The 18,319-nt window shown below is 36.6% G+C and overlaps 1 protein-coding gene across 1 annotated transcript in view; it reads right to left on the reverse strand.

Annotated features, from left to right (window-relative positions):
- Nucleotides 1-5,064: 5,064 nt before the first annotated feature.
- ehd3 (EH-domain containing 3) overlaps nt 5,065-18,319 on the reverse strand; it is a 28,596-nt gene continuing 15,341 nt past the window's right edge. The window contains exons 4-6 of the mRNA XM_082148254.1: nt 11,567-11,979; nt 9,115-9,279; nt 5,065-8,584 (exon numbers count right to left, since the gene is read on the reverse strand). Coding sequence (XP_082004380.1) covers nt 8,057-8,584; nt 9,115-9,279; nt 11,567-11,979 — 1,106 coding nt within the window. The 3' untranslated portion in view covers nt 5,065-8,056. The remainder of the gene's footprint in view (nt 8,585-9,114; nt 9,280-11,566; nt 11,980-18,319) is intronic.

An 18,319-nucleotide genomic window follows, 5' to 3' on the forward strand; every position in this document is an offset into this window, starting at 1 on the left:
GGGAATATTTATTTATTTATTTATTTACTTATTATGAAATACATTTATTATCGTTATTTCGAGTGACTCTCAAATATAAATTGTTGTCCCTCTAGCGGTTAAAAAACACAACACTACATGCATTTTGCGGAAAAACATTGTTTTGGTTGTGCTTCGGCTCTGCATGACTGTGGCTGAATTATCCTACTGCTCATAAAACAAGATATATTACCAGTTTAGAATGAAAGGTTCTCAAGCTGACTAGCTGAAGATGTCACTGTAGCTATACCCATCAAATGTAGCCTACTTCCTTGAAAATAAATTCCAGCACAGAGCTACAATAATGAAATGACCCGGCCTTCACGATAATGCACAATGATAGTGCTACATAGTCATTTATCTGTTCAATAAAATACCTTACTCACCTGCTGAGTAATAAAAACACAATCACCGCGTAGCTTTTACATTTCAAATCCCTAAGTTTTCGTCATCTCCGAAAAGCCAAGCCAGTCTTGATTTCGCGTGCTCCATGTCAACCTTTCTCTCGCGTCAAGGACTCAAGGTAGCGACTGGCGAGCAAATGACGAGACATGCACGCAGTTTCCCGCGAAAACCAGCCCGTCAGGTCTAAAATATCTATAACTTATAATAAGTTTAGTGAATCAGGGTAAGACAAAAACACGTTTTGGAAGATGGATTGATGCTGTATTTACTCATTATTTAAATTTAGTTAATTTTGAACAAGAAAAGTTACATAGTGTAGGCCAACCTTTAAACAAAGGATTCAGTCAGAGAGGTATTCCTTTTTTTATCACATGACATGAAAATCAATGGCACAATCAAATCTATTTATTTATTTGTTTGTTAAATAATAACTTTTTTTCTTTTTCTATTGGTTAATTTGATTGACGCTTAAACAAAGGTTTCAGTATTCTTTTTTTTATTTGTTTGTTTATGAAATGAGGCATTTTATTTTATTTGTATTCTCTTATTTTTTATCACATGACAAGATTATCAATGGTGTAATCAAATCTATTTGTTTTGTTTGTTTGTGAAATAAGTACTTTTTTGATACTTAAACTAAGATTTCAGTCAGATGTTTTTTTTTTTTGTTTTTTTTTACAGAAAATACATATCAGTGTTGCAACAGACTTCCTGCTGATTTGATTTTACATTCCTGTTTTAAGTTGTTTACTATGAGTATAGGGCAAAAACATTCTTTTTGTATATTTATTTAACAAAAGTCTTACTGTAAAAACTTCTGCTGTGGAAAGAAGTAAACCTTGACTTGATAATTTCATAACCGTTCATTTCTTCATTTTGAGCTATTCATTTGTGGCTTTTCTGGAGTGTTTTGGTCATTGTCTTGTTTTTGCAATGTCCACTTGTGGTTCAGCCCCAGCTTTTAGACAGATGGTCTCACTTTCCCCTCAAGTACTTTCTGGTTCAGTGTGGAATTCATGGTTGACTCTGTGATGGCGAGCTGGCCAGACCCTGAGGTACAACTGCAGCCCAAAAACATAAAGCTTCCATCACCAGGCATTACAAATGGCCTGAGGTACTTTTAACCAAAGGCAAACGTCGGTTTTTGCCAAACATGTCAGGTTTTGCTGCCAGACAGCCTGGTCACTCCCAGCAGATGTTATTGATCAGCTCTTGTGGTGGGATCACCTGGCCTGGATAGATAACACGGGTCCATAAAGATTTTTGTTGTTGTTGTTGAAAGAAATTAATACTTTTATTCAGCAAAGGACACATCAAATTGGAAAAAAAGAAAGAGACAATAATGTTACAAAATGTTTCTATTTCAAATGCTGTTCTCTTGAACTTCATATAAATCAAAGAATTAAATTATTTTATTTTTTTATCAGTTTGCACAAAAATATTAGAAAGCACAACTGTTTACAAGACTGATTATAAAAAGAAATGTTACTTGACACCATATCAGCATATACAGTAAGAATGATTTCTGAAGGATCATGTGACACTTAAGACTTTAATATACTGACTGCTTTATTTCAGCTTTGCCATCACAGGAATAAATGACATTTTTAAAGTATATTAAGATAGAAAACAGTTTAAATTGTAATCATATTTCATAAATGTTACTGTTTTTGCAGTATTTTAGATAAATGCAGCCTTGGTGAGCATGAGACTTCTTTCAAAAACATTACCAACTCCCACATTTTTTAACAGTAGTGGATATAATTTTCCGTATTGTGGTTTAAAAAACAAAAAAAACAAAAAAACATTTACATTTACATTTTTTTTTTTTTTAAATGCAATGTTGTATTATCTTATACATAGGATACTCCATCACTTGGAGAGAATATTCCGTGACCGGTAGTGAGGAAGGGTCAGGTGTTCCCTGCTTATCATATCCTGCTGTCAAGAACATATCCAGATGAGAATACACCCTGTGCTTGCGTTTCCTAGGACATACAATACATGATGCAACAAACAGGAAGCCATCACTCACGCAGACGGCCCTGTTAATGCAGGACGAGGATCTGCAGAAAACATTATGTACTGTCTCCACCGGGAGTTCCTGTGTTTAGCATGATTACCAATGGTTTTTTTTCATGCTGTACATCCATCTGACCTGTCTATCCCATTTCTAGACAAAGACAGACTTGAAATGTTTTGGGAAAACTGAAGGAATATTATTACTGCAGGTATTGTAGTGTAATTTTGTTTTGCAAATTAACATTGTGAAGTAATTTTTTTTTTTTAAATACAAAACTTTGACTGTTTTGTTTAAAATGCCACAATTATGCATGTTCAGATATTACTTTTCATGCAGTATGTAATGTAGCTGTTTGTGAAGGTAAAATATCTGCATAGTTATTGCCTCCTAAAAGAAATAATGTATTCTGTCTCACTTCCTGTTACACACCAACGTAACAATTTAACAACATGCTGTTTTCATCACTGAGGAAGACCTTGGAGCTGAAACTCAGATATGATTTAATTTCTGACATGCGCTGTAAGCGGTAGACCAATCACAACAGACTGGGCCGTCTGACCAATCAGAGCAGAGTAAGCTTGCGGAAAGGAGGGGTTTAGAAAGTCTATAGGCCCTATCAAGTGTTTTTTTGCTAGTTTCAGCCTGACAAAGTGATCATTTTCACATCCTGCGCCACGTTGTTTAAAGGCACAATATGTAATTTTTTTGCTTTAAAAATAGCAAAAATCACTAGGCTATATCTGTTATATATATTTTTTAGTTGTGTACTTACATTATCCCGACTGTTTCCAACAACTTTCAAACCAGGAGAAATTTTAATTTAATTCGAAGACACGGCACGTTTCTTTATTTCCGTTTTGTCGCAGTCAATGGCGTCATATCCGCGTTGTCCCTGGTTTCCGCTCGTACTGCCATGGTAACCAGAGCTATGAACCAGAGCCCTCTGATAGTAACCAAGACGACAGATGTAGACCACTGTAGTTCGCAATGTCTATCTGCACGCTGTTGTTATTTCGTTCAAACATTATGGACCATGGCAAGCAGACTTTGGATAAAAAAGGAGAACTAAACTGAGAATCAATATCAGCGCGGTGTTTTCGAGATGCCTAGAGCTCCCATAGACAGTAACGTTATATAAACGAGAGCTCCACGTCCGAGACTTCAACTACATGTACTTTATTAAAAAGGTGAGCACATTTACATAAAACTAATCAATGTTATATAGTTCAACAATGATAAAATGTCAGAATATGATCTGTATGTTATTCTAATGTTGATCTAGCTTACCTAGTCTCATACAGACAAACTATACATTTCAACACATTCAAATGCAGTTTAGTGTGATAGTGTAATGGTAGACCAAGTGAAACAGTGCTGCGTTACCTCACAAGTTTAATTTGTCTAATAAACTGACCTGTGAGTTGTAATTCTGCACTCGTGTAGTTTGGTAGAATGAAATGTCCATATTCCTGCTATATCTGCGGGACTCGCGTCGCGTGCGGAGCTGATAGCTGTCTCTTAGCAACCCCGAACTGCTTCATATCACAGTCATGATAAAAGCATCGATGTATTCAGTCATCCATAAACATTATTAGATCGGTCGGCTTGACGTTGACGACAAGATCCATAATTCTTAGCAAATGTTGCGTCATCAAACTACGCCTTTGTTATTGTAAATATGTTAGCGACCCCTAGTGGAGAAAAAATTCCATAGTGTACGTTTAAATAGCAAATGCATTTGCAATGCTGGTCTGAAAACAAGGTGTGTTCGGGAGCATTGATGGCGCGTTGCTATTTTGAGGCAACAGAAATAGACTTAGCAATATTTTTGGGGTTATTTAAAGAGCACTTTAGTAATATGCGCCTATAGGTGGGTCCAACGCGCGTACACTCTGCTTATTACACACACAGGGATGCGCAGCAGCACGCAAACCAGCCAAATATTTAAAATAAAAGGATTACAATGTAAAAGATTTTTATTGTGTACATAAAGATTCGGTGGAATCTGGCTTGTCCCGTAGATGATCTGCTTGCGCACTTTTACCTCGCGCACAAGCAGTTCCGTTTGCGCTCTGCGTTCAGTCTTTCCACAATCAAATTCCGTCATGTAAATAGCGAATAGTAATAGTAAATAGCGCGAGCGCAACTGGCATTTAAAGGGAATGGGAGATGAGACTCAGATTGGTTTATTGCACGTAACGCCCAAAACACACTCATTACTCATTAAGAGAATAGAGACAACCCTTTTAGACCATGAGCCTGGCGCGCAGACCATTTTTCCCATCGTTAAACTAGTAAAAGTGGATTCGGGCACGCCCTAAGTGCACTTGCACCGTGCGCTTCGATAGTTAAAATAGGGCCCTAAATCTTTAAACGAACTGGTTTCAGACTGTTTGAGAAATGAGGTGATGTGCAAAGTATATTATGTGAAAATTTTAATGTTTTTTTTTGTATGCATTTAAACCAACTGTAGGAGCCCTCCAAAACAAAATTAGGAACCTTTAAAATAGTATAAAAGGGCCACTTTAAAAGTAAAGAGAAAAGAGAGTTGTTGTTTTACTCTGGTATAAGTTAGGTCGACATGTAACAAGACTCAAACAAAAAAACTGAACACAAAAGACCTTTAAATGAGTTTGATCTTTATTTAGTTGAATAATGTCCACCTCCCTGAACAGTAGTGTCTCACATAGTTTGTCCGCACTGGTTAAAACACAATGAGCAACAGAGCATCTGTGCTTCACACAAGCACACGTACACAAACTATTTCACAATACATTTGCAAACCATATTGCACTCCTTATACATGTACATACTTGGTCAAACACACATATACACAACCCTACTTTATGGCCCAAAAAAATCTGATGTGCAAAAACTTCTGGAATTTTTTCATTTGAGACTCACATCAAACTGTAAATGGAGCATTAATGAAAGTTTTTGAAGAATGTCAGTTCATTTTATTAGCATGTAATGGTATTGTAGAATACGACAATGTGCTTTATACATTTCTAATGTCACAAATCTGATTGAGGTGGGTGTGTCTCAAGGCACCGAGGCAGATTTTAGGTTTAATTCATCAAACTAAACAGGCTTAGAGGTTTTGTTGGAATCAGTGGAAATATTTCACATAAGCAACTGGGCAGTCAAATCAAAGCAGATCAGATTTAAAGGAACAGTACACACAGTAAAGATCCTGTCATTATTTAGTCATGTCCATCACAATGTGTATAATTTTTATTATTATCTCATGTTGTTCCAAACCTGCATTTCTTTCTCCTGCTGAACCCAAAATATGATATTTTGAACAATGTTGATAACCAAACAGTTTTGGTTCCCATTGACTTGCATTGTATTTTTTTCCATTTACAAGGGAAGTCAATCTGAACCAAAACTGTTAATATACCAACATTCTTCAAAACATCTTCTTCTATGTTCCACAGAAGAAAGTAAGTCATACAGGTTTGAAACGACATGAGGGTGAGTAAATTATGACATTTACTGTTTTTTGGCGGACTACCCCTTTAATGTCAGTGATGCCAAACGTCAGTGTACCTCATAACCAATCATGACATACCAAATTACAATATGTACATAATATGGCGAATTTCAGTAAATAATCCCTTGAAGACATGGAATATAGTGTATAAGCTGTATCAAACTATTTTATGAGACTTTATGGGGCTTTTTTTGAGCTTGTATAGAAACAAAGCAGATCTCCTTTTGTTGTCAACCACAGTATTTAAATCATACAGGTTTGAAAATACATTATGTTGAGTAAATAATGACAGAATTGTCATTTTCTGAGTGATCTATCCCTTTGAAGACCATTTAGTTCAGTGCATCAAACCCTATCAATTTACCTTCAGATCCTAAATATCTGCAGGAGAAAATGTGACAGCTCTAGATAACTGCTTTTCAAGGGGTGGATAGAGAGGTAAATAGTTCATTAAATGCTGATATAATAAAGTAATAGGACTTGATACATATTAGATCCAAAGTCGCTGCTCTTTCAATGGGCATTTGAATGTAGAAACTCTCATTCACATCATTTGAATAAAGTGTTCAGCTGTTTCGCAGCGTCAATCTGTTTTTTTCTTTTCTTTGGAAATCAGACCGGAATTACTGTATATAAACACTAATATAACCCAAGTTAGTTTAGATTTGTTAAGCATTAACATATACAGTATACTATTGACAAGGATACTAGCTCTACGGGTCCATCGAAACACTAAACATTGAGTCTTCTGACATGACGGCTATACAGTTTTAACAGTCTCTTGGTCAGGCTAGAAAGGACTCGCAATCATTAAGATGCCGCCTTAACAAGAAGAGAATACAATTACACCTAGTTATAAAAGGAATTTTGCTTTACTCGTTCCATTTTACCAGTTGTGCATGTAAAACAACAACTGATACTAAGATTCAGAATAAAATTCATGTTTTTCTGCAGTAATTGATGTCTCACACCCCACCTGAGACACAGATCAGTCTGATATACAACACGTTCAAAAGTTTGGGGTCAGTTAGATTTTTTTTAAAGAAAATATTTTTATATAGCAAGGATGCATTAAAATACATTTATAATGTCACAAAAGGTTTCAACTTCGAATAAATCCTGTTCTTCTGAACTTTCTATTTTTTAAAGAATCCTGAAATATGGATCTCGCTTTCCCCAAACAATTTAGCAACTCAGCTGTTTTTAACATTAAGAATAAGAAATGTTTCTTGAGAATCAAATCAGCATATTAGAATAATTTCTGAAGGATCATGTGACACTGAAGACTGGAGTAATGATGCTGAAAATTCAACGTTGACACCACAGGAATAAATTACATTTTAAAATATGTTCAAATAGAAAAGTTATTTTAAACTGTAATAATATTTCACAATATTTAGTTTTTTTACTTTATCTTTGGTGAGCATAAGATATTTTCAAAAACATATCATTGACCCCAAACTTTTGAACAGTAGTGTATTAAACATGAAAGTGAAATATATTGATAAAGCATCTTAGCACATCCTTACCAGACGCAAAGCCACAAGTAATTCTTCGGAACGCGAAACAGCTATGCAACATGACACAGTGACAACCAATCCGAAGACATTGATGTTTAATGTAGTTACGTGAAGTAGGTCCAATGAGATTTCACTATGGGCGGAGCTAGCGAGCACAATGTCGCAGAAATGCAACCAAGCGATCGACAAAATGTGCTGTTTTACATATAATATCTTTTAGCGCAAAACGTCTGGTTAGGACACAGTGTTAGAGTCATGATAGCTGAAAAGATGAAATTGAAACTATGGCATAAAAATATGACTGTAAAATCTGAAAGCACACGTAAAACGATTTTAAACACTGCAGACAGTACGACTTGTTTATAAAAAAAAACTAAACTAAACAAAAAAAAAAAGCATACACAGGTCAAAATAGTTGAAAAGGTGGATCATTTTCAAATCCATTCTTGCAATTGAAGCATGAAACACACATTTCAAAGAAGTCACTGTTTTTTTCTATAAGAATGGTTGTCCAGCCATCAATAATTCAACTGCAACCTAAATGCACACTATTTGCTTTTCCAAAATCCATCCAGATTCCAAGCCGCTTCAATCTTACTCTGTAACTTTTCTCTTGGAGGGCGGCACAAGATGAGCAGGCAGTTCGCTTGGAAGCTCGTGACCTTCTAGTTTGACCTTGATCAGGTGGTTGGCCAAGGCAAACTCCTCGTCATCGAGCATCCCATCTTTATCAATGTCAGCCAGCTTCCAGATCTTACCCAGCACAGTGTTTGGCAGCTTGGACTTCACCATCTCCCTCTTGGCATTGGCCCCAGTCACTTTGCCATTGACAGGTGAGAGAGTGTAGAAGATTTCATCATACATGGGTTTGTCACGTGCCACCACCCATTCGACTTCATCAATGCCCTCGCCGGCTCCCTCGCCATATCCGTGTCCGAACGGCCCGTTCATAGTGCCCTCGAAGGCGCCGCCCTTCACCATCTGATTGGGGCGCTGCGTCTCCTCCTGGCGTACCAGAACCATAAGTTGAGCAATGTCGTGGGCCAGCATGTCATCCACGGAGTCCAAAAGCTTCATTTTCAGAGGCTGGAACTTGTTCAGATCATGTGCCTGAAGCTGATCCTATTCAGCGGGAAAGAATGTAACAAAAGATTCTGTCAACATCTGTTGATACTTCTAGGGTAAAACAGCTCCACTCCCCTCACATACTCTGTTCCAGACAGGCTGTTGCTGCTTGGTAATATGAATATCTTGATGCTTTGGCTTCTTTTGGAAATAGTTTTGTGTTGGCGGAGAAGAAACATAGAAACTTACTGGCCAAATTTTGTCTGAAACGCAAATTACTCAATATTCAATTGTTTGTAGAGCTGTTTTATATAAGCATCAATTATATAAACTGCATTCTTACTCGAGTGGTCATTTTGAACTATAAGACACATAATCAGGTATGGAGAGGTCCACCCAAAGATGAAGCATTTCTATTGCTTTTGTTCATTTAAAAAAGTCAAATGGGCTTGAATGAAATGATGTGGAAAATTGAATGCTGCTTTTTAATGTGCACTGAAAATTGCACACTGATTCTAGAGAAAGAGCTTTTAAAAGTCCAAGTGAAGCATTCTTGAATCAGTCTCTGTTGTTTCGATTGACCTTACCTGCATTTTCTTAAGATTAGGGAAGTCTCCCGGGGAAATCTGGTGTTCTCTCTCAATGCGGCTGTAGATCTCACCCAAGCTGTTAATCAGCTCCTTCTTTTTGTTGTCTTTCCCAAAGACTGAGGGCATGTCTTTCTTCAAGGAGCTAATGATGTATGCATGGACCTGTGAGAGCACAAAAACAAAGCTCCTTGTAAGTTTATAAAGCAAGCATCAGTAGACAACAGTTACTACTACTATTTAACAAAAAATAAAATAAAATAAAATAAAATAAAATAAAATAAAATAAATGACAAACTCAAAACTGTATAATAAAAAAAAATCATAAATTCATAAATTACAAAAGTTTTTTTTTATTGTGACATTTTCACAAAATGAATTATTGTGAAATAATAGGGGGGAATGTGGAATTATCATGGAGAATTCATATTATTAAAACATTAATTATTTTTAATTATTTTGACTTCTTTATCATTTATAGTAACAAAAACAGCCCTTACATACAGCTAAATCAAGCTCTGATTTAAAATGACTGTGAATGGTTGATCCAAATAAAACAAGCTTCAATTTTCTTGATGATTTTAGTCTGAAATATGACTTGAAAATGTTCTTAAACTTCATTAGATTGTATAGCCTTTATAGAAAAAAATTTACTTATAAAGCTGAATATTAGCACAAATACACAAGCTACTAAATAAATCATCATGTGTGGCAGAGAGGGGCCTGGCCCCAGCGTGGAAGGAAGGTGACTGTATAAATGATGACAGGAGGGGAAGCACATCTGTATGATCAGGGTGAGGGACAGGGAGAGAACTTAAATGTTATTTTTCAATGCATTCGACTGGACCTGGAGATCTAAATGGAGTTTGATAAGTGACTAGTACTGACAGTCCCTTACATTTCCTCTTCCAGAACAGGTCACTTTAACCCAACCTTTGTGTTTTGAGCAACATTTGTACTGATGGGGATAATAAAGGATTTCAGACGTAAATGAACCGACATTAGAGAGTTTCAGTTTCCTTTTAAATGACAGCTTTATGTTTGACTACCCGAGCTACAGTTATATCTAGAAGGTGGGTTGCTGTTGAAAAACATTGTTTTAATGTGGAATCTGGCCATTACAGCAGCTGACAAAATATAATAAAAACACTAGGGCTGTCAAATTAATACATAAACACTGTAATAATTAAAAAGGTAATATGCTTAAAAAAAATAATGCTGGTCCCTCTTTATATTAAGTGTCTTTAACTACTGTGTATTAACATTTAAATTAATCATTTGATTATCATTTCGAAAGAATGACAAAAAAATGAAAGAATGAAAATGTTTAGTTTTGTACATTGGCTTTTATACTTCTATAACTTTTTTACCCTTTCATTTTTTGAAGTGCATTCACTTCTGCAATAAATGGTTGTTTGCACTTCATGAACGCTTTGGAATACAGGCCCAAGTTTGCTCTCTTTTTTAAAGACACTTAGTTAACAGTTTAAGTTCAGATTTATGCTCAAAAAGGGGGGTTGACAGTTAACAGGTTAAGTCTATCGTTTGTGTTCCTTTGAAGAGAAAAAGTCACACAGGTTTGGAACAAATTGATTCCTTTAAATGAATGTGCTATTTTAGAATTTGTAATTAAAGCAAGGAAGACTGTTAAATCACTCAAGGTCATTTATAATCATGTCTTTATGGGGAATGACATTTTGACTCATGATCCCTCAGTATCTTTCAGCACATCTAACAATCTCCAACTAATCACTGACCCCTGAGTCAAAGTCAAGGACTTTCTTTGCATTTTCTCATCTAGTTTAGCTGTAGCTGATTTCTTGCACAACCAGTATCTTCTATGACCCTTGAGTTCAGTCTTGATCAAAAATGTAGCCAAACATCAAGGAGCCACATCAGCAGACAGTACAGTTTGGAAAATGTCCTCATTACTGTGTAAAGTCTGCAAGTTCAGACAGACAAAATGCCTGTAAACACACAAAATGCATGTATACACTGCTATTACTTTTACACTAGAGCTATATGCTGGACCACATCAAAAACACGTTGGAACAGCAACATGTTAACTGAAGAAATGAAGAAACAGACCTTTTATTCAGAATCACACACACCAAATAGTTTCCCTTTGAACATCAACATATAAAAGCATAAGTGCTGAGACTCAGCTTGTTTTTGTTCAGACAAAATTTGCTTGCCAAACATTAAGCAGTTTGTTAGCCATATCCAGCTTTTGGTTTCAGTAGTCGTTTGGTTCAGAACTAATCAAGAGTTTGGAACTTATAGGATCAGTTCACCCAAAAATGAACATTCTGACATTTTTGTCTAACTCAAAGGGAGAATCTACACATATACAAGTGTGTTTAAATTCAGTGTTTTAGATAAAACATCAGGTGGGTCATTTGTTTGCTGGATTACATGACAAACTTGATAGGTTCAAGTAATAAAAGTTTACCTTAGCCAGACGAGCTCTCTTGATCAGATCGTTGAGCTTGCGAAGGGCAGCGTTGCGGGGCAGCGATTGGATATCCTTGAACAGGTCTTGCTCTTCCGCCTCAAACAGCTTGCGATTGTCTGAAATCAGCAACGGATGCGACCAAAACGATCCTATGTAGACACGAATCACCTCAGGTGTGTTGACGATCTTCCCCAGCGACCACATGAGGGCGCCGTAGACGCGCATCAACTGCTGCGTCTCGATCTGGTCGGCCTTGTTGAGCACCACACGGATCTTGTCCTCGTGGTTCTTGAGGGCCTTGATGACCTCAGAGAACTCGTCCGAGATGTCCAGCTTGTGGGCGTCGAAAAGCAGGATGATGCGGTCCACGCGTTCGGCGAACCACTCCAACACCGCAGCAAAGTCATAGCCTGAAGGAGAGATTGGAAAAGATTGATTGATATCCTGTCCAATATCTACGGTTCACAAAGCTTTTGTACCACATGGATGCTAGCACGAGAGCGGAGAGGCAGCCGGCCAATCAGAACGGGTAAAATGACCTTGTTAGACGCTCAATAGCACTGAAGCTGTTGACTCTTTTCCAAGTATCGTTAAAATGCTCAGGCCTGTTGTGGTTTTTATGATCTAATGTCTGCCAGTTAATGGCTTCTGCAGCTCTCTCTGGGGATGCAGCGAGTCAAACAGCAAATCCACCATTCAAGAGGACAGCAAGATGATGATTCATTTTAAAGGCTGCATTATGCAGAATATTTGGGAAATATTTAAAGTAAATTATGTATTTAGATGCACCAAGCAATAAAATAAAACAGTATATGCAATTTCAGGCATTTGTAAATACTTCTACTGTAAGTAGAAGTATTTGGCTTTCCTGTAGCTCAGTGGTAAGAGCATTGCGTTAACAACACAAGGTTGTGGGTTCGATCCCAGGGGATTGCACATACCTATGTATAAATGTATAGGATAACGCAATGTAAGTCGCTTTGGATAAAAGCGTCTGCCAAATGCATAAATGTAAATGTAAGTCAAGTCTACATCAAGTACTGAAGATGTTTATAGCAAAAGCCCATCTGTATGATTCAGAATGACCCTTTTTTAAAGTCTGGCTCTCATTTTAAGGAGCTGCAGACCCTTATGGAGGAGTGTAAAACTAGCTTTTACATTATCTGGGTGACTGCATGTTCAACTTCCTAGCTGCTGAGATTTTAAAAGGGGTCAGGATCCTTCAAATGAACCTAATGCTACGGTCTAAGTCTTGTAATGCACGATACGATATCTCCAAATCCATTTGCATTGCTGCAATGGAAAAGAGTTCATACAATGACAGAAAAAAAGACTTGATTCTAGGACATTTGATGAATAAAAAAAAATAAAAAAAGTTATGCCAATGCAATACAGTTCAAATGAATCAGAAACCACACCGCTGTGTCCTAATCAGCCTCAACAGGAGATAGGCTAGTTACTGTGCAGTGTTTGCTTTTAGTGGTGACAGACAAATTACTATCCCATTGCAACCGGTTAGGACACTGTGTGCTTGTGACAAGAAAATCATAATATTGCTAGATATAAAGTTTACAATGACAGAAGAAAAACCTTGAAAAGATACTCATAAATATTCAACTCATATTTTTGTCCCCTCACTCCACCTTTATGCTACATTATGCTAAAACTGAAATTAAAAATGAAAAAGCTATGTAGAAATAATTGAAAAACAGAAACTAGTAAAAAGAAAGACTCAAATTTAAATATTAAATAAAAGCTTCAAAATATTATACATACAGTATTATAATATTATATACATATTTTAAATATTCTAAATAATAGTATACATGTTTTTTATATTATTATACTATTATACAGGGCTCCAGACTGCAACCAAATGGTAGCATTTTGCAACTTTTTTCTTGCTAGTTCGAGTACATTTTGTTGGAGGTTGCACTGGTGTGACCAACTGATAAGAGCTGCCATTTCTGTTGAATATGAGAAACATCAAACGGCAAACAAAAAGAAAGCACAATGAAACCGTGCTTTTTGTTTGAGCTGTGCAGCACGGTCTTGTAACCATGGTATTGTGGCAGAAATGGTTTCATTTCAGGGTTCATACAATCTTTTTTTTTTTTTTTTTTAGAATCAACAGCATTTATTTTATCACAAACCATATCGCCCGCTGTGGGACGTCTTCCCACAAAAATAAAAACATTCAACCGTGTGAAAATGCTGACTATGGAAACGTGCCTTCATTCTGGTTCATACAATCTTTTGAGAGTGAAACCTTTTTCAAGGACTTCAAAGCTATAAATATTATTCAATTTAAATGTTATTAAATGTTATTTTAACATGATGACCAAAAATAAAATGTATCTACATTATATTAAGTTTTTACATGTTACTGTTGTTAATAATATTTGTTATAAGCATCTCAACTAGCTCAGGGCTTTACTGTCAAATGTACTGTCAAATTGCTGCACATATTAATGCAAAACCATAGTAAATTAAATTACATTTACCCCCAGCGCTACCAAAAATCAGGTGCTGGTGCCATCATCTGTAGAACTTTCTCAAATCTCAAACTTCTCTCAAATGTTAGTCAGGAGCCCTGTTATACTGTAGTTTTTATAATAAATATTTAGAATAAGCTTTTATTTTTTAAGTTTTTGGCTCTACTATTTCAATAATTATCATTTAGGACACACTTGATGGGAAAACAATATAAGGTTTATGAATAACTAATATATTCCACCCTGGAATGTTACGTTTTTTTCTGAAAGGAGAAAAGGCAATGATGACTGACCAAGCTTTGCTTTTAAGCTAGGTCAATCTGTCATTGCTTTTGTTCTGATGTATATCTTCTGTAACATCATCCAGATTAGTGCGAGTAACACCGTCAGTGCACCACCTTTACACCCAAAGGGTTTTGGCACGACCGTGATAGAAAAAAAGAGTATATTTCCATAAGTTATAAGTTGGCAGTTCTGTTGGGAGGAATTAGTGTGTTAATATTTCAAATCAGTGACATGGAATATGGCCGACATAAACATTTCTTCCACAGGAAGATTCCATGCCTACAGGAATGGGGTGGACCATCCCTTCCGATTTGGCAGTTTCACACGGAGAGGCTTTATTGTCACCTGCAATAGTGTGGTTTTTCTTTTCAACAACTTATAAATCTCTCTCCAGTACTGTTGTAACTTCAGACTGAGACTAGCAAACTCAAAGATCTAAGAAAGACAACATCTACAGTAACAGACACATGAGACGGTGTCATTGAGAGCAGGACAATAACAGCGGTGAAACTGGGCTTGGCATTACAGATGTGATTATATTGTTGAAGAGGGATAGATTTGAGTGTTAATATCAGGAGGCCCTGTGATTTCACAGCACGTATGGAGTGCTGGAACTTCATTGGCGTAATAAGCTGCAGGTGTTAACAGTAGTTTGGCAATATCTACAATACCTCCATACGGACATTTATGCAGGCTGCTATAACCACAGCCATCTTCTGTAGCAACTGTTCATGGGAAGAAAAAGATACAAAGATATCAAATTACAGTAACACAGGAAAAAAAGGATAGACTTTTAATTAGAAATGTCTCAAATTCTTCCTTGAATGACAAAAGTGAAAGTTTAGGAAGTTAATGGCACTAGAAAGAGAAATACGGTATGGAATGAATAGATAAATAAAAAATAAAAAACATGGGGGAAAAGGGAAATGAAAGAAAATGGTTTTGGCTGATGCTGTGCTGCATTTCTACACTGCAACGTCCTGAACTGATGAAGATGCAAAAAATATATGTCAATCATACAACATGCACAATAAAAAAATAAAATAAAATAAAAATTCATAAAAAACATCATTTCAATGGACAATGACTACACGGACATCATTGAAACTAATGATTTCTTTCAGTTCGGTTAAAGGGGTGGTATAATGCCCTTTTCACAAGATGGAAAACAAGTCTTTGATGTCCCCAGTGTGTATGTGAAGTTTTAGCTCAAAATACCCCGCAGATATTTTTATATAGCATGTTAAAATTGTCACTTTTTGAGGGTGAGCAAAAACACACCGTTTTGTGTCTGTTCCTTTAAATGCAAATGGGCTGCTGCTCCCCGCACAGAGGGCGGAGCTTCAAGAGCTTGCACTCACACAGACATGCACTGAAAATTTCAAAAACTTTTAGCCTTTTATGTTCAAACCGGATTCAGACAATGATGGAGAGACTCAAGAAAAGTGACTACATGTAGAATGCAACGGGACATTTCTGAATGGTTAGTTGATGAATTTATGTAGCTTATGTGTAGTTATCTTCTAGTCACTGATTAGCATATTCTGTCTTGATAATCTATAAATTGTGTTCAGGGGGCGGGGTTTATGTAAATGTTTTGGTTGGTGATGTCACTAACCCTGGAAGAATGTCATGTAGTCCCTACCAGCCGTTTGTTGTATTCCTTAAAAAGCAGTTTCTTTAAAAGCAAATATCTCCCTTTGGTTTGAACTTTGAGCATTGTAACTTTGCAGATGTTGTTTATGCTCTAACAGCAACATTACACACTAACTAAAGTTAAAAAAGTGAAATCATAATCAACCACCCCTTTAAGATGTTGATTCAGTAACCGCTCCTATGGATTCAGTTCAGTGAAAGTCAGACTGATTCAAACTGGTAACCCAACATTTGAACTATACATTAAGAGATCCAACTGATTTGTCCAAGAATCAGACTACACTGGTTGTGCTGTATGTTTTTGATTCGCAAAAAAAGAAGCGACTCAGAATCAGACTACAATGGTTGTGTTGGATGTTATTGATTCACTAAATAGAACCAGCTCATGACAGTCATTTGTTTATGAATCAGATTACAGTGGTTGTGCTGGGTGTTATTGGTTCAATGAAAAGAACATGCTGATAAGAGTAATTTGATTATGAATCAGATTACACCGTATGAGCCAGATGTTAGTGATTTGCTAAAAAGAACAAGGTCATAAGAATCCTTTGTTAATGAATCAGACTACATCGGTTGTGCCAGATGTTAGTGATTCACTAAAAAGTACCAGCTCATAAGAATCATTTGTTCATGAATCAGACAACATTGGTTGTGCTGAATGTTACTGATTCACTAAAAAGAACCAGCTCTTAAGAATCATTTGTTCATGACTCAGACTCTATTGATTGTGCTGGATATTACTGATTCACTGAAAAGAACCATCTCATAAGATTCATTTGTTTGTGAATCAGACTACACCAAGGCTGTGTCCGAAATCACCCCCATACCCTTAAATAGGGCACTATTTGAGGGGACAGCCATTTGTAGTGGTGCCTGAAACCATTGTGGAAGTTATTGAGTGCACTCATTCAATCCCACAATGCACCACAATAACAAGTGTACAACTGATGCGGCTCAACGGCTAGAGAATACCCATAATGCACTGTGAGAGTCGCGCGGTGAATGAATTCCTGCGTCTCGCCAGGAGATGGTGAATCAATCATCCATCCATTTTCCAAACCGCGCAATATCATACAGGTATAAATCTCTTTTTAATTGATTATTAAATTGTTTAATTACAGTTTACACATGCTAGTTTCCATGACAGAGTTCAGGATAGATCTTTTCATTACTACTGGACCTGCCAGTTTGCTATGTTTCAATGAATTATTAAACAGCAAGCACAAAATATGCAAAAACTGCAGCCATTCCGGGGCACTCAGTGTCCGAATTCACTCACTCATTTTAATTCACTCCTTTCAAGTGGACTATATTACTGGAGTAACGTAGGGAATAATGAATGAGGGTATAGGGGGCGATTTCGAACACAGTTCGAAACATGTCTGATGCAACTAAATGGCAAACATATTCACATTAAGTTTAACGCAAAATTTACATCATTCAATAATTAAGTCAATAGGATTTAAAAATGTCAAATTAAGACTTTTTAATCTCAATGTAGGCTACAAGGTTTTTCACATATTGTTGCAATCTGAGCCCCTAACCTTTTTCTAATTCAAGACAAACAGCATCAGGTGTGAGGTTTTGAGCTCTGTGTGGTTCAGAGCCAAGGCATTATTTAACATAGCATTCTACTACAACACTAATGCCATTAAATGAACCTTAACCACAAACTAAGCAATTTAAGTGACCAATGCGTATCTACAAACCTACACCGGAGCCACTCTCATCTGTTAAACAGTCAGCTGAACATATAATACAACAGAACTCCAGTGATTGGATTTGGCAGGAAGTATTTCCTGAAGGAAACAAGGTCTATTTCACAGCACCTGACTGTGGTGGAGGTAGAGGAGAGCTGGGAATGATAAAGCTATCTTGGGAGCAGCGCTGGCAAGCGGTCAATAGTGCCTTACAGCTGCACGCTCAGAAACACGCTGCACTGCCAAACACTTGAAAATGGAGTAGAAGAGAGGGAGAAAGGAATAAGGGGCCCTACAGTTTTACAGCGATGAAAAGTTGAATGATGAAGCTAATGGCCATTCTCTACTAATGACTCTCTAAGCAGTGGAGTAACAAGGATCATATGGGCCCAACTGCAAAAAAAAATCTGTACAAACCTAAAAGATATAAGCCTAAACGCGTAAAGTGTACAGTATATATATATATATATATATATATATATATATATATATATACACACACACACAAAAATACGACTTTAATGGTCGGCTATATTGCGAATATACTGTATGCTATGTCGGTGTTTTTCAGAAAAAGTATATAATGCTTTCTGCGAGATGCCATTCTTGTAATG

Source organism: Leuciscus leuciscus (genome assembly GCF_965113295.1).
Source record: "Leuciscus leuciscus genome assembly, chromosome: 19".
Classification (NCBI taxonomy): Eukaryota; Metazoa; Chordata; class Actinopteri; order Cypriniformes; family Leuciscidae; genus Leuciscus; species Leuciscus leuciscus.